Source organism: Patella vulgata, chromosome 5 (assembly GCF_932274485.2).
Source record: "Patella vulgata chromosome 5, xgPatVulg1.2, whole genome shotgun sequence".
Taxonomy (NCBI): domain Eukaryota; kingdom Metazoa; phylum Mollusca; class Gastropoda; family Patellidae; genus Patella; species Patella vulgata.
In genome coordinates, this window is record NC_065883.2 from 72,690,972 (window position 1) to 72,717,914 (window position 26,943).

Below are 26,943 nucleotides of genomic sequence, written 5' to 3' on the forward strand. Positions count from 1 at the left end.
AAACCTTAAAACCAAAACAACTCATTATAATCAAATTCCCCCAATACTGTGCAAATCCTTTCAACTCTTTCTCTGCGCAAAAGAATCTACTCAATTTTAGTGATTTAGAGGCCAGCCTGTAGGCTATCATTTAATTTATAAAACTTTTAAAGATGGTTCTTCAAGTTGTTAAAATGCACCCACTACAGATAAAAACATTCTGCTCGAGACCCAACTTGTCGTAATAACCCAAGTATGTGCATTCAAGGTCTACTCAGACAATCTATGGTTATCGTTTGGCACTTCAGCTTGTCTTGATTCCCCCGACTTCTGCAAGAAGAATGAAGCCGAAGTCTCTTCACGCCGTATGTATATGTAAACTGAGCTCCGCCCACATGCGATGTTAGAACTCTTTTTGTTGCGTGATCATCTTCTTAACACGAGATAATGGCGAAATTTAAAACTGCATTTATTATCTACCTTTGTTTATGTGTGAATTAAATAATTCAGTGATTTTTTGATAATTATTTAGAGTGTTTTGCCATCATTGTTGTCCCTTTCTACGACCCGTACACTAATGAGCTTCTCGTGTCAATGTTATCGCCTATATTAAGTAGGCCAAGCAGGCATACATACATGCATACATTAAGTCCGATGACTACTGCACTATGATAAGCCATACCGGCCTACATCACAGGGGGTCACTTTATTGACATTAACCCGATAGGGGTCAAGCGATGACCTTATCGGGACAGTAGGTTAGTGGGCAGTGGTGTTATGGTGGGTTACGTATAATCGCCGTAATGTCCTGTCGAACGAGACAGTACAACACGAACCGTGTGCCCTAAGGCTGAAATAGTAGACCCATTGATGCATGTTGCCTAATATTACCTACACTGTTGGCCATTCACCGTGCAATATATAAGGCTATTTACCTATAGTTGACTAGGAGAGCCGAGCAGATATATAAAGCGACGACCCGTATACTTCTTGTACAGGCGAGTAACATGAATAATCTATACAAGTAATGTGGCTCGAGTCGGGAGATCAACAAACAACCTCCAACCAGACAACATGTGTATAGACGTAATCATGATATAACGTTGTCCACGACTTACTCAACCTCTCACCCCCGGTAGAAATAGACTTGCCCGGTCTGCCGACGAGGTCACTTAACTGTAGAACGCATTATAGGGCAGTACGCATCGGTTGACCGCAGTATTGAGGCCGTTACACGACAGACTACCCAACACTTCGCGCCAGGGTTTTTTTAATGTACATATTTATTACATATAAACCGAATGGTTCAAGATTGTTGGACTTAGGCGTAAAGCTTCATAACGTGTGAACTACAACAGGAAGGGGGCACGGACAAACGCTCTATTTACCAGTTTTGTTAACTTTTTTTTGAAATATAAAGGATAATATTACTTATTAGTTCATACTTCCTGACTGTTTTTGTTTTGTAATGTTTGATTTTTGATTCAAGTGTTTGTTATGTTATATATTATTACGAAGAGTGTGGTCAATGGATTTACAGAGTGTGCGTTACAGATCGTAATCGCCTGACTGTGTTCTATTTATAACGCGCGGCGCACGGACACTGGTCAATCACGGCTAATAGGCAGGAGCGGGGCCGGTCAGTGGGTTGACCTTAGATGACCGTTAACTGCTCATATCATATGTGATAACTAAATTAACAGACAGAAAAAAGTGAGACAGGAAAAAACGAAGAAGCAGGTGTAGACTTTATTACTTTCCCATGATTCAAGAGAGGTCCGCCATATTTGTTGCTCTTTGTCCAGATGTAAGACGGACACAAGTATTGAGATATTAATGTTCAGGCCGGAACGATGTCACGGCGCAAGCAGGGCAGACCACAGCAACGGAAAACAATAGATTCTTGTGAGTACAATTCTCAATAATATTACCGATTAATTTTCACGTTATAACACTGCCATTTATTCACACGAGACGCGCGTGCTCTGTATATACCCCAGTCAGGTCCATTCCACCCTGGTCAGGCAAGGTATGAATACGGCTTGTTTTGTTTATACTATAGTAACTCGTTATTGAATATTATAATATTATTTCAAGTTCGGTAACTCTTATAAAATAACATTAAAGGTAATAATTGTTGAATAAATGGATAAGGGAGGAATATATATTTTTTGGGGCCGAGGTCTTGAAATAGCCCTCACCTTACTCGCAGCTAAATATATCCCACTGCATATATTATTACGACTTCGTAATCTCTTCGCCAGTCGCCTTCTCACGCGAAAACCCCGATAAACCGGCTGTTACGTAATGAAAAAAAAGCAGAAGTAGAGATTATTAATATTCCTGCATGGAGTAAGTAATCGTTTAAGGCTCACATCCTATAAATTTCGTTATTCAGGCATATTTCTGTTTTAAAATAACCCGGTAGTATTTAGACGAAGTGCAGATTAAGAGTCAGTCCGTCCCCTGTCAGATGAAAAACACCGATTGACAAATAGTAAATATTGTCCTTATTCAAGGTATCAAAATAAAGTGTGAATAACTCGCGTTATTAATAACTGCAGACGTCATTAATTAATAATTAATCAATCGGCAACGTTTTGTCGGATATTATTATAAGAATTTGAAATTCTGTGAGAATAATCTTGGTGAATAAATTCCCAGTATGACGAGAGGATATATACCACTCGGCACTCGCAAAGAGAATCAGAACACGTGATTACATGTTAGGTTCATGTGTACGGTTTTTGACTGTCAATCAAAAAATCGTTCCTCAAACAAATTAAGAGACTGAGAGAAAAATCTTAGCTTAAAAATCTTTGAGTTCTTGTTATTTTTTAAATTTATATTTGAAATTATTAATTGTTGGTTGTTATGTCTGCTACTTTTGTTTTTTTTTATATTTAAAAAAAAAAAAATTGTGGTCTTTTTTCTTGTCTGGTGAAAACAATACTCTTTTTTTGTGGTCTCTAAAATTAATGATTTCTTTCAAAATGATTTTTTTTTTAACATATTTATATAATTTTTAGTTGACATATTGTATTTGAAATATGAGTTATACATAATAATAATTGTGCAATATGAATTATACATGAGAATAACTGTGCAATATGCTATATACCCCACACTAATATACCACAGTAAATACACATATACCACAGTTGAAACAAAGATATTAGAATATAATCATGTTCTATTATTTATTACATTGTAACACTCAAAATAACCCTTTATACTCCTCTACCAAAAAACTAAATTTTGAAACAATGTAGGTATTATTTGTGGGGTACATTTTTTAGGAGGGGAACATGTCTCCAACTATTTTGGGTTTTAATTGTTTTTGTTAAATGGAGGTGGGTTGAGATTTATTTTGAGATGAATTGTCATTCAGACAAGATAATGCTTTTATGAGAATTTGCTTGTAGAAATTAATTTGGCTATTTCCTGGTCCTGTCCAAAATTAATGCCCTTGTGCATTATGAATCACTGCATAGATGAGTCTCACATTTTTTAAAAAATTGTTTGCTTATTGGTTTTATACTTATTCTATTTTTAGGCCAACTTAATAAATTATTTGAATGAATTTTATAAAAATGAGGCCAACTCAATTATTGATTTGAATGAATTTTGCAAATCATATAAATACATGTACTTCATTCTTATTTTTCAAGTGAAATTTGATACAGTGAATCAATTAGAGTCTATATTTATTCTAATGAAGGCAGTTAGGTAGGCCGATTCAAATTGGATCCAACACAAATATAATCAACTTTTTTTAATTTTACCCCAGAATTTTGATGAATTTGCTAAAGACCCCTACTTGAATTATTAAAATGAAATAAAATTGTACCATATGTTAGTCCCAAAATTACATACATGTAGTTTGTGTCAGTTAGACAGTAAATCTCCCCCTCTCTCCCCCCGCCTCTCTCTCCCCACCTCTCTCTCCCTCCCTGTCCCTCTCTCTCTGCCCACTCTCTCTCTCTCTCTCCCCACACCCCACACATCTCTCCCCTGCCTCTATCTCTCTCTCTCCCACTGCTAAAAAACCCCAACTATATGATCATCATTTTCGATTGGAATTTAACCTCATTTTTCCTTCCATTTCCTTGAAATTAATTCTTTGCCAAAAAATAAAGACCCCATCTGTCTTGTTAAGACACTACAATTTAAAATTTGAACTCTTATAAATTGTGTATCTACTCGAGACCACGATGGCTTACATACAGTAACATTAAGCCTGTTAAATTACAGATAAAAAAATAAGAAATAAAAAAAACAACATACAGTAGACATAAAACATATTACATTGCTGCTACACACCAGAGTAACTCCTCTCGGTGTTAATAAGACGCACACATTTTTTTTTTTCTCTCGCTGACAAATGACCAAGGAAAGATCTGACTCGTGTGACATTTGATAGATTAGACTGGTGTTTTTTTTGAAATAGATAAATGAAAGACTGAGTGTATATCGGATTACACAAGAAATGCCTGCAAAATGCAGCTTTGTTTTTTTTATTCAATTTGCAAGTGTTACTTCGGAAAGTGGTAATCGCCTGACTCACGAAATGGACATATATTATAATTGCATGACCTGGCCATGTGTTATGTTGTAAGGTTAATAATGATATATGTCACCCAGACGGCAAATAATAATTATTTTAAAGCGACTATCACACTTTTTGGATGTTTTGGAAAATTACTTTTGAGATCACCTGGAGATTACTGGTTGGTTGTCAGAAGTCCATTTTTTTTTTAAATTTGATTTTCAGAAATGATATTTGATCAGTTTGATGAAATGTTAGAGGTTAATGTCCTTAGGGGTGATTTTCTGGTTGTCAGTGGTGCAGGATGGAACGCCTGACAAGGACAACTGTCTAGTCTTTTGGATGGTATGAAAAACCAACGTCCCCCGTATTCATTGGCATGCACGTAAAAGATCCCTTGGCAGTTAGAATTCGATATAAGAGTAGGCCATATTGTCGCTGTCTGGGTAAAATTTCCCTCATAGCACACTGTATGGCGTATGCCCGTCTACATTAGCCCAGTTGGATATATACATATATCATTTAAAGCAATGATATCCATGTAATCTGTGCCAGGGATCAGACAGATTAGGCCTGGCAATGTCTTGTGACAGTTGCCTAACTACGAGGCAAGTAGTACCAACTTCAATATTTGGATGAAATTGTGTTTTGTATAGTCTTTCTTACCTGGGGGGTTGGATGGCCGAATGGTTAGCTCATGCGCGCTATATCATAAGGTCTGTCATTGTTAGTCCCGTAATGACCTAGTCTGTGTCAAGTGGACGTTTTACCCATTTCTGTTAGTCCCGAAATAACCTAGTTTGTGTTGAGTGGATGTTAAACCCCATTTCTTTCTCTCTCTCTCTCTTACCTGAAATTTTAAAATTCATTTTTTGGGGCATTAAAGTAAACTAGTCTGATTTTCTTATAAAATCATGTTAATAGGCTGTCTTAATAGATCAGAGATCCTATTCTCGAAGTAAGTAGTTCTCTGTGGGCAGAATGCTTCATAAAGGAACAGGTAGCTTGGACAACTATCACTCAATTACACACCGACGACGTCCACGAATACACCAGTTATATTTAGCGACCAGAATATTTACATTGGCTATTAAAAGATTAGTGAAAGGATTAAATTCACCAGTTATGATTTTTAAGCAGGTTTTGTGCCCATAGTAAATAAAGGTGACAGGGGCCATATTTTTCTTTTTAGCTGGGGATATTTGCTGTTGTAAAACATTGTTTGAGTTGAGCTCATTTTGAAAGACACTTGGGCAGTTGTCATATGGTGATACCAGTAAGGATGCTGCTCTGAACACATTTCCTTTATTTCAAAAATGACACTTAATCAGTTTACAATGGAGAATTCAGTGTAGATGCTGCCAGGGCAAAATTCTACCTATTCAGAAAAAGGGCCAGTAGTTATGAAAATAATTAACGTTGAGAATATGATTTATTTCATTTGAAAATAATTCTGACATTTAGAAAATAAATTAAGAAAGAATTCACAGAATACACTGCCTGGTGTATGTACATCTTCATCAGCCCGACTGGAGCAGAAAAGTAGGATGTTAAACTTGATTTCATTCATTGTAATATATATTTATTTAGCATCCCATGTGTATTATATATATAATACAATGTAATACAATGTGAATTATCCCTTGTGTATTGTGTATTATTGCGTATTTATATGGAGTTATTATCCTATGTATACTGTATATGTGTATATGTTATCTATTGTGTATTCTAATCTATAGAAGCATATAATGCCTATTTAACTAACATACACAGGTCAGTGAGGTCACAATTCTATAGAATACAATTAATCAATACCTGCTTATTTCTTTAGACCAGTGATTCTCAACCAGTGTGCCGCGAAATTTTGAACGGCACACTAAGAAAATGTTAAAAACCATGTGATCCCAAATGGATATTCACTGGTGTCTACTGATCAGTTCATATCTATGTTTTTCTTCATTTAGTTTGAGTCATTTTGTGTGTCTATGACTTGTCTCTATCTACAGTTGTATTGTTTCTATGACTAGTCTCTGTCTACGGTTGTATTCCGTCTGACTTACCATGTTTTTATTTTACAAAATTCAAATATATATTTAGCCAAGTGTGCCGCTATTTTTTTTTATGTGTTCCATGGTGTGCCGTTGGCAAAAAAAGGTTGAGAACCACTGCTTTAGACTAGCATGTATATATGACATTATTTCTGACTGAGCTCCTAGAAGAGCGAAAAAGTGCTTTAAAATGTTATTAAACCAGTGTTGAAATTAGTTTATGTCAGCATATCTTCTATCTTTTCATTGTTTTCCTGAATCAAAGTAGTACAGCTTTTAAGGTTGTGTTAATATTATCAGATATATATATATGTATATGTATATATATATATTGATTAATAGTTGGTCTCCTTTGTTTCTGTTTGTTTATGTGTGGTACGATTCCTCTGCACTTAGGCCACGGCAGTCTGATTTTCTGTTCCTCAGGAACACATGTAAAAAAATTACTTCTTGTTTCTTCTGGGGGGTTGAGAGAGAGAGAGAGAGAGAGAGAGAGAGAGTGTTTTACCTCCACTCTAGACAAACCAGGTCATTTTGAGACTAACATATGGTTTAATTTTATTTCTATAATTTGCTTGCGTGTAGGGGTCTTTAGCAGTGGGAGGAAACCGGAAGACCCAGAGAAAACCCACAAGGTTGGACAGGCAACCCTACTCCTTGTCACGTACAACTGGGGAATCGAAACCAGGCCACTTGACTCAATGACAGACCTTATGATACAACATGGCCATCCAACCCCCTTGTCTCTTCTGAAAAAAAACCTTTATTTAAATAAATAAAAGTACCATGCTTGGTTATACTATTCAAGAGCATTTAGTTTCAAATGTTTTAAGTTTTAAGTTTTTAAATAGAACATCTTTCACATGATTTAAATGGCTAGTTATTTATCAAGATTCTGAAAAACAGAAAATCAGATCAATGTAGCCTTAATATAACCAAATATATAAATAAAAAATTTACCTCGATAAGGGAGAGAGATACTAGTGACATATTCTTAGTTGAATTTGTTTTGTTTTTTTAGATTTTAGATCTATTTTAGATATGTTGGTATTATTCTAAATAAACAGAGTCAATTAAATAGAAAAAATGAAATCAATTTTCATGTCCTATCTTTCTGCTCTAAATACAAAGAAAATGGAATAAAATAGAGGTTTAGGTCCCACTTTTCTGCTGTAAAAAGAAAATAAAATGAATTAGGGTTAAGGTCCTACTTTTCTTTACTAAACAGAAAACCAGCAACACAAAAGCAGGAGAAAATTCATCTTACATTAACCCTTTAAATGTTAGACATCTATATGGAACGTTTTGCATGCTCATGAGTTTAGAAATAAATCCTACCGGACGGTTATGACAAAAAGATGTTAAATATTTTATACCATTGAATAGAGGAATTCAAGATCTTTCCAAAAATATATACTTTTGTATGATTTATTCTTAAATTTAAAGAGTTACCGGATATATTCTTAACTAAATATTTTTCCTAGTTGAAACCCCCCTGAAACAATTCGACAGTTAAAGGGTTAAAATTAAAAACAATTTATTACTAATGACAAGTAGACAAACAAAAGTAAAACACCTCCATTGGGGGATTCCTTTACCATATAATACCATAAACTACTCCATAAGGTGATGATTAATTAAGACTTGATTAGTTTAAAGTAGGCTTATCACCCCCTGATTGATGTGTTTATTCTAAATATCAGCATTGTGTCGCTTCTCCCCCATAAAGAACTGTACAGCTCCTCCCACTTTCCACTAAGCCCCTCCCACTATCTGTCTTGATTGACAGGGTGTTATGTTTCAACACCCCTTTCTCTGAACTGGTGAGTGGATCTATTGATATTACCCAGAACATGCCTTTCAATTATTTTTGTCTCAGTTTAAACTTGATATGTTATTTATCATTTAAAACAAGGCAGGTTTAGCCATTTTATTTCTGACATAATACTTTTAGTGGTTAGGACTTAGCTTCTTCCCCCTTTGTTTAAAATTAGCCATTATTTGTTGATGGCTGATGGTAGGTAATTGAAAACATTGTTCAATATTTCTTTCTACCAAAAAGAAAACAGATGTGGCATGATTTATTAATTTTTAAAAAGTAGAAAAATTAATAATCAGAAAAAGATGGTGTACTAGGCCTAAACTGGTGCTGCGTTAAGATGAAGATAGGCCCTGGGCTATTCAGCTTATGAGACTCCTGCCAACTCCCCACCATCACATAAGAAGAGCTCTTGACAATGTCAAATATATTTAAAACTTCACTGTCTTCAACAAGGAAGGAAAGAAAAGGATCCATCTTTCCTTGAAACTAATACGTTCCTGCTTTCTTGAAGTTGAGTCATTAATAACTTTTTTTTCGTTCTCTTTAATGTCATATGCCACAGTCCGACCCGCTATAACCCTTATTGTAGCGTTAGTTTTCTCAAGTCCAGCCATGAATATTATCTGTATCTATTATTTTTTTTTTGAAATGCATACAAATAAATCAATTAAAATGGAAATGTTATGAAGTAGTTGCCATGTTCACACCCAATTACTTCCTTGTAATGAGAAACCACGTTTCCGTTTGGCACAGTTTATGAATGAAAATATTTGTCTTTGATTAGTGCAGTCTTTGACATTCTCCTCGCAGTGTTTCGTTTGATTATACCTAATCCCACTTAACACTGCTGTAATGGAAGCAAATTTCTGTTCCAAATTATGTCCGATTAACAACCAATTAACAATATCATTACGCTTTAAACAGAGCTCCAAATTGGACCAAATATATATGTTTATATAACGTTGCGTCATGACTCACAATTTTATGATGTCCAATTAACCTTAAATCACTGTCCAAAGTTTTAGGGAAGACCTCAGATTAAACGAAGGGCTGTCATGTTTGCTGTACTTGGGATAGGCTAGATTGAATGGGAAGAATAGACATACTCACTCAAACATTTCCCCCACCCCCCACCCCCACTAGTATGTGACAAGGAACCGGCCTAAATAGCCTAGTTTGTGTCCAGTGTTTGTTAAACTCTCTCTCTCTCTGTCTCTCTCTCTCTCTCTCTCTGTCTCTCTCTCTCTCTCTCAGTACAACAATTTAAGGTGCTATAGACTGGAATGTTTGTATGGAGACTATTATTGAAGGGTTTAACGTCCACTCGACACAAACTAGGTCATTTCGAGACTAACACATGGTTCAATTTTATTTTAATAATTCACTACCGCGTAGGGGTCTTTAGCAGTGAGAGAAAACCGGAGGACCTAGAAAAAACCCATCAGGTTGGACAGGCCACCCTACTCATGTCACGGGGAATCAAGACCATGCCAGTTGACTCAATGACAGACCTTATGATACAGCGTGCACATGCCAACCATTCGGCCATCCACCCTCCCCCCTCCTCTATACAGTAATATATTAAAATGGTGAATTTATTCATAGGCTATTCAACAATCAATACTATTATTAATAACAAGCTGCATTATAAACTGTCAACACTAACTTTTTATTTTGATAAATTGTGTTGTATTGTCAGGGAAATTATTTTATTTTAATGACATAATAACGGAAATGAAAAAGGAATAATGATGTTTAAAGAAGTCATGTCTAAGCATCCGGTCATGGTTCGGTTGCTACTAACCAATATTCGTATTCATATCATACCTGACCTTAAAACCCAGGAATGGCAGCCATAAGATTGTTTTCTTTCACTAAAGAGCTATCAAAGTACCATACAAGATGGAGAAATGAAACATCAAGAATGAATGAATGAATGGAATTTGTACTGAATTATTGAAATAAAATTGAACCATATGTTAGTCCTGAAATGACCTAGTTTGTGTCGAGTGAATGTTAACCCCCCCTCTCTCTCTCTCTCTGCCTTTCTCTCTGACAAGGACAGATGGGACGAAAAACCAAGGTCCCGTGTACATTTGGAATTCGATGTAAGAGTAGGTCGTAGCGCCGCTGCCCGGGCAAAATTTCCCTCACAGCACACTGTATGGCTTATGCCCGTCTTCATTAGCCCAGTTTAGGAGTAGAACAGTAGGACGTTAAACCCCATTTCATTTCATTTCTCTCATTATGTAAATAATAAAGTTTTTCATCGGAACCCACCAATATTCAACGGTTAAATTGGAATACTACAAGTTAAAAATATTAACCACAGTCTGGAAAGTCTTCTATCCAGTAAGACAACGCGTTCCATCAATACCATCAAGATTTGCGATGTTGAGAAGATAACATAATTTGGTAATGACAATTCGAGCGGAAGAAAATCTAGATGATTGAGCGTCGATGAAAACATGCACATCATAAAGATAAAAAAATAACGTGGAGAATACGACGAGAAGTGCAATAAATAAACTGCTTGTCAATAATTAGCCAGCTCTTTCTTCTTGACTGCGTTTGTTATACGTGTAGGTTATTATCGATGTGTCTGACTGTCCAGTTTAGACACGCAGCATTCTGCAGTAGCGTTACTGCTTATATATATGAGATATATTATTAAGTCAAGAATAGTGAAAAAAATTGAGAAAGAGAGAGAAATTCCAACTTTCAAGGGATCTTTTACGTGCACGCCAATGACTAGACAGCTGTCCTTGTCAGGCCCTCCATTCTGCACCACTGACAACTAAGGGGAAACCATGTCGCTAAATCTTGATAAACTTTCTCAGTTAATGCGAGCCAGCATCTTACCCACTTATCCACCATGGCTCCCAAGAACAACAAAAGAAAAAAACGGGATGGTGTACAGTGCTATTCGTAATATAATTTTAGTAATATACAAAAGTATTTAAAACAATATACAATGTACAGATTGCTCGTTAAAGAACCCTTAGCAGTTGGAAATGAAATGGGGTTTAACGTCCTACTGTTCTTGTCCTAAACTGGGCTAATGAAGACGGGCATACGCCATACAGTGTGCTATAAGGGAAATTTTGCCTACTCTTATATCGAATTCCAACTGCCAAGGGATCTTTTATGTGCACGCCAATGTGTACACGGGACCTCGGTTTTTCGTCCCAACCGAACAACTAGACAGCTGTCCTTGTCAGGCCCTCCGTCCTGCATCACTGACAAGGGGAAATTACGCCGGAAAATCTGGATGAACTTTTTCGACCAATGCAGGGAACGTAATCCCCCACGTAGGTGGAAATGCCGCTGTTCAGGCAAAATCCCCCACATAGCACACTTCATTAACTCTGTTCGAACAAAAATGTAGGATATTAAACCCCATTTCATTTCATTTATTGGATGATTTTTGACATATTGAGCCTGAATTTTTAAATGTTTTAAAATCCCCCACCCATCCCACCTCTCAAATGTATTGTTTTTGCCAAAGAAGTGTAAAGAAGTTGATTAGGGGTGGGGGACGAGGGAATAGAATCCCAGACTTACCTAAAAAAACCTATAATGAAACAGTGGTTATTGAAAATTAACCTGTCACCTCCACGTAATGACCGGGGAGACCTCACAGTCTCTGAATGATATTTATATATTCATTCATCTTCAGCTGAAATTGAAATGGAAACCCAGTGATATTTTAAGATAAAAATATTGATCGGACTTCAAGAAATTAAATAATAAACTATTTTATGCTGATTGGCATTTAAAGATACATTATGGGAGATTTGATAACGAGTTGGCAGTTCTCAGTATAATAGTTAAAAACTAGATAATGTAAAGGCAATTTGCTGAAAATTTCATTCAAATGGATCTACTATGAACCGAGAATTAAGTGATTATGAACCGAGAATTAAGTGATTGAAATTTCCGTCTAGCCTTGATCATCATTATTGAAGTCAGTACGATAAACAGCATAGTCTCGATTATCCACTTAATTGTTAACTCGTGAAGGAAAATGCAGTAAATCGGCTCACAATCCATTAAAGATCGCAGGCAAGCGATGCCATCTAGAGTTTATTATGGTCTGGATAAGTTAATTAATGTCTAATTAATAATTTTGATAACATTTCAGGCCTAAAGAAAAACCTGCAATAGACAGATTTAGCTCTTGCTGTATTTTGAATCCCTTTCAAATACCCCGTAGTCTTCATTATCCCAGTCGGAGCAGAACAATAGGATGTTAAACCCCATTTCATTTCATTTCTATAACCACATCCAGTCTTCGTAACCACACCCAGTCTTTGTAACCACATCCAATCTTCGTAACCACACCCAGTCTTCGTTATCGCTGTTGACGCAGTATAGTAGGCAACCTCGTGAGTTTTCTCTGGGTCTTCCGGTTTCCTCCCACTGGTAAAGACCCCTACGCACAGCAAACAAATTATTGAAATAAAATTGAACCATGTGTTAGTCCCGAAATGACCTAGTTTGTGACAAGTGGACTTAAACCCAGTAGAACGTTCAACTTCATTTCATTTCTGTTAATAAAAATATATCATTTTAGTCCCAATGTAAACTAGATTGTGTTGAATGGGCAAAATTTCCTCATAGCACACTGTATGGCGTATGCCTGTCTTCATTAGCTAAGTCGGACCAGAACAGTAGGACGTTAAATCACATTTAATTTCACTTCATTTCATGTTTAAATTTTTTTTATACTAATCAATGAAACGTTAACATGATCTTTCATTAAAATTAGATGTGAAAGTCTGTTATTCGTAATGATGGAGTCATTTGTCCAAATTAAAATGGAATATATAACTCACTTTGCTAACGACCATTTGACGCCGACAAGACAATAACCAATAACAATACTAGGATATATTTCAAAATTCAATAACGAAACAAAATAATTGTGAATAATCAGTATTGTATATTGTAGAACTAGAAACTATATGTCACGGAAAATAATAATAAAAAAAAAAAAAATCGAGTCGGGGAAACAGAATAGGTGGATCTCGATAACACAAGATAACATATCTCACGCTGTATAAATTGGATTTAAAAAAAAAATACTCTTATTGATTTTTCTTTTGAAATTTTCCGTTTTAATTGTCTGGCAACTGGTATTGTATTTCTAGCTCTTGTTTCTCTCCTTGCGTCTCTCTGTGCGTATGTAATTGACTGCCGATATAATATTGTCAAGTATCGAGCCAACACTGTGCCATCTACGTGCCTGTCTCGTCACCCTGTGTTCTATTAGTATTAGCCTTGCATGGAAGATCGGCATGGACAATCTATTATGTTACGCTTAGGTGCAAGAATTGATTAGAGTTTGTTTATTATATTCTACAAAATAAATTTAGAAACCATTGTTGCCATTCACTTTAGGGGACAGTTTATTCACTATATCCTAGAAATAAATTTAGAAACTATTTTCGCCATTCACTTTAGGGGACAGTTTATTCACTATATCCTAGAAATAACGGTTGTCACCATTCACTTTAGGGGACATTTTATTCATTATATTCACAACAGGGATGAAAAACTGAGGTTCTGTGTCCACATTGGTGTGCACCTAAAAGAACCCTTAGCAGTTGGAATTCGATATAAGAGTAGGCCGCAGCGCTGCTGTCTGGGCAAAAATTTCCCTCGTATGGCACTGCATAGTGTGTATGGCCGTCTTCATTAGCCCAGTCAGAGCAGAATAGTAGGACGTTAAACCCCATTTCATTTCATTTCAATTTACCAATATGAATTGTTCCAATTGACTATATCGCTTGGACCTTTAAACAATAACCATATGTGTTGTTTGTATCATAAGGTCTGTCATTGAGTCACCTGGCGTGGTTTTGATTCCCAGTTGGTATGTGACAAGTAATATGGTCGCCTGTCCAACCTCGAGGATTTTCTCTGGGTCCTCTGGTTTCCTCCCACTGCTAAAGACCCCTACGCGCAAGAGAATTATGGAAATAAAATTGAACTATATGTTAGTCCCGAAATGACCTAGTTTGTGTCGAGTGGACGTTAAACCTCATTTCTCTCTCTCTCTCTCCCCCCCCCCCCCCCCCCCCGTCTTCATTAGCCCTCTTCATAAGCCCAGTTCGGAGCAGAACAGTAGGTCTTAAACCCCATTTCATTTCATTTCTCTCTCCCCCCTCTCTCTCTCTCTCTCTCATGTGCTGTTTTCCTGGTTCCTATCAAAGACTTAAGTAGTTTCCGAGCATTATCAAAAATGACCGACATTAAAAATTTTGAAGTTGAAGCCCTGTATGTGTTTTTTCCTCGTCCATATCAATGGCTAAATACTTTGTTTGTTTGATCAACGAGTGGACAGTGTAAATCTCCAGTCGCCTGTCTGTCGTAATCACGTATCACACAGACCCGAAATAATTCTCCGCCAACATTTTAAACAACTCACCGAGCGGCAAATAAAGACTGTGTTGATTTTACAACAACATTATGACTGACCAATCGGCCTTGTATAAACATAAATGACGGTTATGTCTGGGGAGGGGAAGAAAACCCCGTCCTTCCTTGTTCTTATGTGTTATGGTCGTGGACGTAAGATTATCGCTTTGAGTGAAGCCTGAATTCCTCCTTCGCATCGATCGGATTTTATTCTGTTTATTTTCCTCCCAACTGTCAAATTGTTCTCTTGCTTCTTCTCAATCAATTTAACGGGAATTTACCTGGATTCTGATTGATTGAATTAGGTAATGACACCTTTTTAGTAGATAATCTTTTGAGTATTTTACGTCAGTCTTTGTTTTGCAGACATTTGTTTACTTTGTCGAAACTTGTTCAATGCTTAGCAGTTTAGAATCAACAGATAACTGACTCAAATTGGCTCAAAGTTAGATACAATTCACTTAGAAATATTGTCTTTTTCTCAGGCTTTTTGTATTCCCCGCCACAAAAAACTACAAAGTACGCAGGATAGATAACACAATACGAATTTGACGTATTTTAACGATGCCCAGAAATAAAGTTGCCACGATTTGCTTTAGATTTTATATGAAGACCCTAAGAAAGTGTCGAGTGTTTTCAAATTTGAAATATTTAGAATAAAAAAAAAAATCAAAGAGAATAATTAATATTTAGAAATCAAAAAGAATAATTATTATTTGAACAATGAACTATAACACATTTTTATGGAAGAAAAAAATCATTTATGAAATATTTAGAATTAAAAAATCGAAAAATATTCCCTCAACGATTTCAAGCAACTACAGTAGTCCCAAAATGATCTAGTCTGTGTCGAGCGTTAAACCCATCTCTCTCTCTCTCTCTTTCTCTCTCTCTCTCTCTCTCTGTCTCTCTCTCTCTCTGTTATTATAAAACAACTAAAAATATTTATTCTTTTAAATAATTTTCGAAAAATGTTAAATTAAAAAAAGAATAAGACCTAAAAAAAAAAAAAAGAATCTTGTAAGTTGTAGTGTCTATTTTTATTATTGTAAAACAGCTAAAAAATATTTATTCTTTTTAATAATTTTAGAAACATGTTGATTTAAAAACGAATAAGACCTAAAAATAAATAAAAAATCAATCATGTAAGTTCTTAAGAAAATATTATGAACAAAATACTGATTTACTTGATTTAAAATCAAAGACAAAGAAAAGAGATTTCTTTGAGAGATTAGACAGAATCTGAGCTGAACAATCCAAGAATTGGCGATTACATTAGTTAACGTTCTTGGTAGTCAGATTAAAGAAAATGACGTTAATCTTGAAGTCTCGGTAATAGATGGATTAGCCAGTAAAGATTAGACATCTTGTCATGGCTGCCTGAAGATAATTCAAAGGGGTTTAAATTTTATTTTGAAAGGGCTACAATTTGTCCTGCTCAGTTTACTTAATAGCCTGCTTGGGCAGCCGTCCCTTTTGAAAAGTTTCAAAAAAAAAAAAAAAACTTAAAATTTCCTTTGTGTCTCTTTCAAATATGTTGTCGAGCAACCTTGTTGACCTTGATGGACTGTATAATAAACGGTCCATGTCTGTATTCAGGGGTGTGTCTTTGTATGATGGTATCCATGTTTGATTAGTCCATAGATACGACATTAGTTGTTATGCAACTGGGAGTTTATGTCACCATGGTGACCCATTAAAATTTTATGCATTTTTCTTTTTTTTACCGATATCTGTATCTCTCTTCATCTATTTGTGTATATTCAGCAAAGCGGACTAGAAATGTTTTTTTTCTTGTGTTAACAGTTTTAAGTATGTTTTTGTTGATTTTTTTACCTACAGTATGTTGAACTTGTGAATATAAAATAAAATGAAATGAAATGGGTTTTAACATCCTACTGTTTTGCTCCGACTGGGCTAATGAAGGCGGGCATACGCCATACAGTGTGCTATGAGTGAAATGGAACGAAATGAATTTTAACGTTCTACTATTCTGCTCCGACTGGGCTAATGAAGATGGGCATACTCGTTAGTGTGCCATGAAGGAATTTTGCTCAGGCAGTGGCACTATGGCCTACTCTTAAATCGAATTCCAACTGCCAAGAGATCTTTAACGTGTATGCCAATGTGTACATGGGACCTGTTTTTTTTGTCCCATTCAAATGACTAGACAGCTGTCCTTGTCAGGCCCTCCGTCTTGCACCACTGACAAGGAGAAACCATGTCGGACTGTAAATATATTATTGGTATCTAAAAAGTTAGACATGGGTTGATAATTTATTAATGGTGTTTTAAGTTTGTTAAAGATAAAATTCTCCAAGAAAAAATGTGAAATTATGAAGGAGAATCTTTTGTAGTTTTTAATTAATTGGTTTAAAGATACATTATGGGAGATAAGATAAAGAGATGGCAGTTCTCGCTATAATAGTTAAAAACTAGATAGTGTAAAGGTAATTTGCTGAAAATTTCATTCAAATTGATCCACTATGAGCCGAGAAAGAAGCGGGTGAAATTTTTGCATAGCCTCGGTCATCATTACTAAAATCATTAATATAAACAGCATAGTCTTGATTATCCACTTTTTCTGATTTAATTATCAATGGCCGTTAGCGGCACATAGGAATCTAATCCAGCCAACATCGAAGGCAAGCCTTGACATCGAGAGTTTATTATGGTCTGGATAAGTTAATTAATGTCCAATTGATAATTTAGATAACATTTCAGGCCTAAAGAAAGACTTGTAATAAGCAGATTTTGCTCTTGCATAATGCATGTTTAAATCTGGGTTCACATTTCTAAATTGTTTGGAGGGGGGGTTGGATGGCCGAATGGATAGTATGTGCACGCTGTATTGTAAGGTCTGTCATTGAGTCAACTGGCGTGGTTTCGAAATCCCGGTTGTACGTGACAAGGAGTAGGGTAGCCTGTCCAAACTCGTGGTGTTTCTTCAGGTCCTTCGGTTTCCTCCCACTGCTAAAGACCCCCTACGTGCAAACAAATTATTGAAATAAAGTTGAACCATATGTTAGTCCCGAAATGACCTAGTTTGTGTCCAGTGGTTGTTAAACTCTCTTTCTCTCTTTCTCTCTCTCTCTCTCTCTCTCTCTCTCTCTCTCTCTTTCTCTCTCTCTCTCTTAGATTTATCTTTCTTGGAGGTAAAAGAAAAAGTTTTTGACATTTAGATAGAGACATTGGGTACTTAATCCATTCTTTACTTATTTGTGTTAGTTGTTTCTACTTGATCCCCCACCCCACCCTTCCCTGCTCTCTCCTTACAGATTTATATTTTTGCTGAAAAGAAAAAGTTTAAAACATTAAGACATGGCAGATACTTAGTGTTTCTACTTGCTGTTCTCTGACACGTAAATCACAAGCAAAGCCTCGCCAAAAATATGAATTCCACATAACTGTTGGGATGGTTACAGCACTCGGTGATGGATTTAGGGTCTTTTCTAGCTTAGAACGAAAGGATAATAAGTATCAAATTTTCAAAAATAATTATTTTTTGGCTGGAGAAAAAAAAAATCTGGCAGCCATATGCGTGACCTAGTAGAATTATGCTCATAAAAAAAAAAAATCTGGTGTTGGGCAAGCGGTGATTTGGTCCAGTTGTTGAGGCGTTTAGCTTCTGGCTTCTCTTAATCGCCCTTGCAGTGTGTTGAATACACAATTGTTTTAGACTTCTGAGTAAAGTACCGGTACCGAAAAATAAATCTAAGGATGTAGTGAAGCTATTTTATTGTTTAAGTCACTAAGCTGTTAATAATTGAAGAATGTACGAAGGGGGAATAAGTTGAAAGCTGTTAGTTTTTAAAAGCTTTAAGTTTTCTTTTTTCATCGACACTATGTCCAATGCGTAGTCGGGAGAAAAAATTTGAAAAGTTTGTGGAAACGGTGCCGGATGTTTGAAAACATAACAAATTTCAAAACCAAGTGAGAAGAAATTATAAGAAATTTTTTGGTGTAATTGTATCTGGAAACGATTTTTAAAACATTTTGATGGTATAGCAAAAAAAACCTTGGCAGTCTACTATTTAATTCAAACTCTGACATATTTGATTATTTTTGTACAAGGGGTGTGTGGTTGGGGGGGGGGGGGACTGAATGGTTTAAAGCATGTACTTTAGATCATAAGGTCTGTCATTGAGTCAAGTGGCATGGTTTCGATTCCCTGCTTGTACGTGACCAGGAGTAGGGTCGCCTGTCCAACCTTGTAGGTTTTCTCCGGTTTCCTCCCACTGCTAAAGACCGCTACCAGCAGGCGATTTATTGAAATAAAATTTAACCATATGTTGGTCCCGAAATGACCTAGTTTGTGTTGATTGGACTTAAAACCATTAAAACTCTCTCTCTCTCTCTCTCTCTCTCTCTCTCTCTCTAATAGCAATGTTTGGTAACATGCTGGCTGCCACCATATGGTGAGGTGCTGTTTCTCTACTTTAATAATGATGTATGGCAATCTGATTCAAACACAGATCCTATTTCGTTTCATTTTACTTGTCATTATTACACTAGGATCTGGAAGAGTTGTTATATAAACAGCGTTCTGGATGGCGTGAGGGATTAGCCAATGAAACCATCTGTTACGGCGATGCACAGAACTGTGGGTAAACCACTAGACACATCAACGCTGATTGATTAATCAATATCTGATGTCATAGGGTTCAAAGCCGCTCGTACGAACCCTGACGTAACCTTTCAGTAAAACTGGTCAGATCTTCATGTAGTAGAGGCCATCGGTAGTATAAAAAAAAACGAAACGAAATATAGATTTGTATTTTAATCAGATTGGATGTATGAGAACCTTTCCCCCCCCCCATCTTTTAGTGTGCTATTTGTGTAAATAGGTTAATAATATAATACATTTATATAGGTCAGGTATAATTATTTTATAATCTTACATCTCGACTCCTGGCATCATTCCCACATCAATAATATAATAACTCCTACATATTAATAAACACTCCTTCGCTCTCTCTTAAACAAACTAATATATACTGAACATAGAGAGAGAAGCTGTCTAGTCATTCGGATAGTACGAAAAACCTGAGGTCCCTTGTACACATTAGCGTGGACTTAAAAGATCCCTTGGCAGTTGGAATTCGATATAAGAGTAGGCCGTAGTGCCACTGTCCGGCTTAAATTTCCCTCATAGCACACTGTATGGAGTATGCCTGTCTTCATTAGCCCAGTCAGAGCAAAACAGCAGGAGTTAAAACCCATTTCAATTTATTTTATATTCACAGTTCAACATACTGTAGGTAAAAAATCAACAAAAACATACTTAAAACTGTTAACACAAGAAAACATTTTTTTTTTAGTCTGCATTGCTGAATATACACAAATAGATGAAGAGAGATACGGAAAAGAAAAGACTGCAAACTTTTCCCTCATAGCACACTGCATGGCATATGCCCATCTTTATTAGCTCATTCGGAGCATTTTATTTCATTTATACTGAACATAGACGCTCTAGTTGTGTGTATGTTTGTCTTCCTGTATGATTTTGGGGGTTTAGGTGGTCAAGGCTTCAAACATGTGCTGAAGCTCTAGTTGTGTGTATGTTTGTCTTCCTGTATAATTTTGGGGGTTTAGGTGGTCAAGTTTTCGAACATGTGCTTTAGAGCATAAGATCTGACGTTGCATCAAGTGACATGGTTTTGATCCCATGTTTGACAATGAGGAGTAAGATCACCTGTCCAATCTGTACAAAACCCCTAGAGAGCAATCCAAAAAAGGTACAAAATGGATATCGACTACTATGATAACTCCATCCTTCCGCTTCCTTACACATTCTGAATTCGAGACCAAGAAGGGAGGCGCAAAATTCGATGTCACTTATTTAATAATAAATAATAAGTCCATTTGACACGGTCATTTATCAATTTCTTGGCCACAAAACATACGGTAACTGCAGGCTTGTTGAACCTGTGGTCATTGTGATTAGCATACCTGCGTGACACCAGTGTGTATATATATATATATATATATATAGCTTTTATCACCTGACCAATGTAGGTTATTACCTGAGGAATAGTAGACATTGTTTTATATATTATGTTACCTGACCGAGTATATTTATTTATAACTGAAACCGACTTACTGCTGTCAATAGTGATGGAACGGACAATAAAAATAGAGAATAGACGAGGAAGAGATTAATTATGGACAGTACAAAAAACTATTTTAATTGTAATGGTACTGATGACTGTCTATTGGGACCTGACTGTAAGCTAGTTTAGGACCTGACTGTAAGCCAGTTTAGGACCTGACTGTAAGCCAGTTTAGGACCTAACTGTAAGCTAGTTTAGGACCTGACTGTAAGCTAGTTTAGGACCTGACTGTAAGCTAGTTTAGGACCTGAATGTAAGCTAGTTTAGGACCTGACTGTAAGCTAGTTTAGGACCTGACTGTAAGCTGGTTTAGGACCTGATTGTAAGCTAGTTTAGGACCTAACTGTAAGCTAGTTTAGGACTTTACTGTAAGCTAGTTTAGGACCTGACTGTAAGCTAGTTTAGGACCTGAATGTAAGGTAGTCTAGGACCTCACTGTAAACTAGTTTAGTAGCTCACTGTAAGTCAGTCTAAGGCCTGACTAAGTCAGTCTGGGGTTTCACTGTTAGTCTGTCTAGGACCTAACTATAAGTTAAGTCTAGGATAGTGGATCCTAACAGTAGTGCTATTGTAAAGTCAGACGTCCTGCAGTCGACTCAAACAAGGTATATATCTGTTGGGCCCGAACAACAGAGCTGTAGTGAAGTCAGATGTTCTACAGTCCACATTAGTCGACCCAACAAGAGGACTTTAATGAAGTATATAGCATTTTATTGATTAGTAATTAAATTACCTTACATTAACAATCTACCTGACCAGGTATCAGAGAGAGTGAGAAATGGGGTTTAACGTCCCCTCGACACAAACTAGGTCATTTCAGGACTAGCACATGGCTCTATTTTATTTCAATAATTCGCTGGCACGTAGGGGTCTTTAGCAGTGGGAGTAAACCGGAGGACCCAGAGAAAACCTACGAGGTTGGACAGACGACCCTACTCCTTGTCACATACAACCGGGGAATCGAAACCACGCCAGTTGACTCAATGACAGACCTTACGATACAACACGCATGTGATACAACACACATGTGCTATACATTCGGCCATTCAACCCCTCGTGTATCAATGGAGTACAGGTACACCAATTAACGAGGTTCTATTAAGGCCAATTCATTTAGGTAGTTAGTTACCTTAAGGCAGTCAATATCGTATTAGGTTTTATTATGGCCAAGTGATGTAGGTAGTTACCTTAAGGCAGTCAATATCATATATTATATAGATATAAATATATCATCAGGTCACGTAGTCCATATCGGTCAGTTTGACCAACTTTCTCCTGACATAAATATACTTTTTATAATTAGATTTATAGGCTTATTATGGGATGACATTAGAGCACTATAAATGGACGATGTTGTGTTAGATTTATAACTAAAACATTGACCGCTGGCTGCGTTATAGGTTATTAAAGAAATAAAACTAAACAATTCGTACCGGGGGAAACTGATTGTGTCCGCTTCGCTTACTAGGGCTTAACAAGGAGAGCTATTCGTTCGGATAGGACAAAAAAACGAGGTCCTGTGTACACATTTGTATGCACGTAAAAGATCCCTTGGCAGTTGGAGTTCGATATAAGTGTAGGCCATAGTACCTCTCTCTGGGCAAAATTTCGCTCATAGCACACTGTATGACGTAAGCCCGACTTCATTAGCCCAGTCGGAGCAGAATAGTAGGGCGTTAAATCCAATTTCATTTCATTTCACCTGTGAATAGATACGAGTCCACTTGTGCATTCTCTGTAATCTCAAATGAAATTTTATGTGCAAAAGTCTTGACAATTCACGTCATCAGGCTTTATTCACATTCATAAAGTGCATAAGAAATTTTTTATCTGCATATATTAAACAAATCTTATCATACATGTTACCTAGTTGGTACGTACACCCTGCCACATGCATGACACATGTCATTATCTGTGGTTGAATAGAGTTCATGTAAATAAAATTACCCAGTGAGTAGGACATTGGCCTGCTAAATTGGAGGTTCCATATTTGATCCCTGTGTTGTCACCTAGTTTGTACGTACACCCTGCCCCATGCATGACATATGTCAGTATCTGTGGTTAAATGGAATCCATGTGACTAAAATTACCCAGTGGCTCAGTGATTGGCCTGTTAACTTGGAGGTCCCGTATTCGATCCCTAGTTGTCACCTAATTGGTACGTACACCCTCAGACCCTGCCCCATACATGACACATACATGGTTGAATGGAGTCAATGTAAATAAAATTATCACGTGGCTAAGTGGGTAAGACGCTGGCTCGCTAGCCTGGAGGTCCCATGTTTGATCCCTGTGTTGTCCAAGAAATATCATTGGGATCTTCTGGCGTGCTTCCCCCTTGTCAGTGGTGCAGTAATACGGGCGGGGGACAAAACCCAGCAATCCCGTGTAAGTCTGGAACACCAAGTAGCCCTTCTCCACATATGGAGGCTTTCAATGTACCTGTACTTCTAGGTAGATTGTTACAATTACCTACCTAGATAAATATTAATTATATTTGATTGGATTAGTCGGTTGTTGATTACCTGAACACACCTGGATCAATAGGTAGATATAATGAGGTCAGTTGGCCTATGTTGGTCAGACTGACCAAGTTCTATTCAGGTAGAATCAGGTATTGTATAGAGAAATATTGATTAATACCAAGTATATAGTCGTGTTCTTTCATCAACTCTATAGTTTATTACCTTTTAATAATCCAATATATAACAATTCATGTACCTGGCCAGGTAGATCTATATAAATATGTGTTGTGTTATTATACAGGGTTTGTGTTACAGGTAGTAGTGTTGACTGACTTGCAGAGAGGTAGGGGGGTGGGGGGTGGGGGTGTTGGGGAGGGGGGGACTCTCTCTATATATATATATATATGTGTTATTATATGGGGCTTGTTATAGTCATAGTAGTGTTGACTGACTTGCTGAGAGGTTGGGGGGTGGGGGGGAGAAGGGAAGGAGGTGGCGAGGGGTGTATTGGTCTTCTCTCTCTCTCTCTGTCTATTTATAAATGTGTGTTGTCTTATTATATAGGGCTGGTGTTTAAGTCATATTTACTAGTGTTGACTGATTGGCTGGAGGGGAGCGGGAAGTGCTGAGTGGTCTCTTTCTCTCTAAATATAAATTGTACTTTATGGTAGGGCTTATCATATTTACCAGTGATGTCATTCAGTCAATTGGTGTGGTGGGGGTATGGGGAAGAGAGGTAGGCAACCCTACTCGTTGTCACGTACAACCAGGGAATGGAAACCACACCACTTGACTCAATGACAGACCTTATGATCTAAAGTGCACATGTTAGGCCATTGGACCCCCCCCCTCTCCACCGGGCGACTTCATACACCTGTCCTAGTTTAAGAAATACTAATCAGTTAATGTATACCTGTATTGATTGTGTTATATTATGATAATACAATATTTATATCTGTACATGACATTGGCATATTTTACACATATCTTTATTAGTCAACTTTCTGAACAAATTAAGTTATAAACCACTTAAGAGAAAATATGTACATGTACATGTATGGATATATTTCTTTTTTTTATTCCATCCAAATTACAAGTACAGAGTTACATTGGAACAATCTGACATACATCTTGGCCCATGGAAAGATTGAAGCCTAGTACATAATAACAAGCCCAGTCCATAAACTATCTCCAAGTTAGAGAGAGAAAATTGGACAGGATCCCTACTCCTTGTCACATTGAACTGGGGAATTGTAACCATGCCAGTTGACTCAATTACTCAATGACCCTGAGTGATGAATAATATAGGAAGACGACAATACACACAACTAGAACTTCTATCTTTAGTATATATTGGCTACTTACAGAGAGATGAGATGGTAACGCCCACTCAATACAAACTAGATTATTGGGACTAACATATGGTTCAATTTTATTTCAATAAATCTCTTGCACGTAGGTGTCTTTATCAGTGGGAGAAAATCTCGGTCAAAAACCCACGAGATGGGTTTAGTGACCCTGTTCCTCATCACGTACAAGCTTCCGTGGCTGAGTACCTTTCAATATTTGATCCAAATTAAGTATCATATTTCAAAATATTGATATTTTTGTATTTGTTAACATAATATCCACAATCTAATATGAAGGTGCTATGTTTGGATAATGTAAAAAAAAACGACATTAATTGCACAAACAGAGCCGATAATAGGCTTGACTCAGTATTCAAATATCTTGTTTTAATGCATATCCAACCGACCATCCTTACATCTACATGGTTTGTGGGTTAAAAAGTTTATTTTGGGGTCAATTTGCGTAACTTTACTCCCTGTGTGTATAGTGCACTTTTGAACGCCCATGCCTGTCTCGTTTTTAGTTGTTCAAAGTTAGTTTACATTCGTTTGACTTCAGTTTACTTTTCCACGAGTTGTCCAACAGAGAAAAAAGTTTTTATACAAAGGATTAAATTATGTGCACAGGCATTTGTCGACCAGTTAGAAGAAAAAACAAATACAAATTTGATCTATTACATTAAATTTTACATAGAGTTTATTTTGTTCAAAATATGTTTTCTCTGTTATTTGAACCAAAAACTGTCCTCTTCAATTGTCGACCAGTTAGAAAAAAAAAAAAAAAATTTTTGTTAGAAATTGATTTTGTCGGTTATTTGAACCAAAAACTATCCGTTTCAATTTTTATGCAAAGGATTGAATTATTTACACATAAAATTTGTTGAACATTAAAAAAATATAAAATGTAAAATACAATTTTGATCTATTAAATTCAATTTTGTTTTGTTAGAAATAGATTTTGTCGTTATTTGAACCAAAAACTGTCCGCTTCAATTTTTATGCCAAGGATTAAATTATGTACATATAGATTTGTCGACCATTAAAAAATAAAAAAAATGTAAACTACAAAATTTGATATATTACTATAAATTTTGTTTTGCTAGAAATAGATTTTGCCCATTATTTGAACCAAAGATGGTCCGCTTCGATTTTTATGCAAAGGATTAAATTATGTACACATAAATTTGTCGACCATTAAAAAATATAAACTACAAATTTGATACCGGTATATTACTATAAATTTGGTTTTATTAAAAATAGATTTTGTCCGATACTTGAGCCAAAAACTGTCCACTTAGAATTTGAAAAAGATCTTGGAGTGTGTGTTCATGCTATCTTACTGTAAATATTAAATTTGATATCCGGGTTATATTGATTTGTGTGTATTACAAAATAAAAACAAGAGCTTTTGTCTAATATTGACCTCCGTAAGCAAATTAAATGTTTTAAAGTCTGTGTGGGTTATTTGAATTTTTCGAAAAATATCAAATTTTGCACGGTTTAATCCACCATGGTAAAATATATACTCAAAACTCAAACTGATTATTTAACATTTAATTAAGAAAACAAAATCATGATATCAATTAAAAAACACAATACAGTTTATATGGAAAACAATCACTGGTTTATACACATATAGCACGACGTTTCCGACAAGTATTCATTTATCGTTATCAAGTATAGATAACTGGTTTATTCATATATAGCATAAGTTTCCGACAAGTATTCATTTATCGTTATCAAGTATAAATAACTGGTTTATTCATATATAGCACAACGTTTCGACAAGAATTCTCTTATCGTTATCAAGTATGAGAAAAAAACAGTGATTGTTTTCCATATAAATTGTGTTGTGTTTTTTAATGTGCTCAATCACTAAATGCCATGATATTACATGATATTAATTGTAGACTGGAATAATAAAGACAAGCACCTTTTTTTTTGATTAAAGAACCAACAAAACTATCTCTTAAATATGTCTATTAACACAATTTTGGGCCATCAAATCCAATCAAGCGTCCATACGAACATTTTATAGATTTAACTGATCTCTCTCACTTGAAATAAAATAAACGGAATTGAACCAATCTTGGACTTCTGTTCTTTTATGAAATTCATCTATAGACCTTTCGATATTGAAAAGAAAATAGATATCTCGAAAAACAATCGGTAAACAGAAATAAACAGAATTGAAC

General features: G+C 36.1%; 1 protein-coding gene across 1 annotated transcript in view; it reads left to right on the forward strand.

Annotated features, from left to right (window-relative positions):
* The first annotated feature begins 1,020 nt into the window (after positions 1-1,020).
* The window catches only part of LOC126822341 (B-cell lymphoma/leukemia 11A), a 78,930-nt gene continuing 53,007 nt past the window's right edge, over positions 1,021-26,943 (forward strand). Inside the window, exon 1 of the mRNA XM_050551182.2 lies at positions 1,021-1,884. Within this exon, the coding sequence (XP_050407139.1) occupies positions 1,833-1,884 (52 nt within the window). The 5' untranslated portion in view covers positions 1,021-1,832. The remainder of the gene's footprint in view (positions 1,885-26,943) is intronic.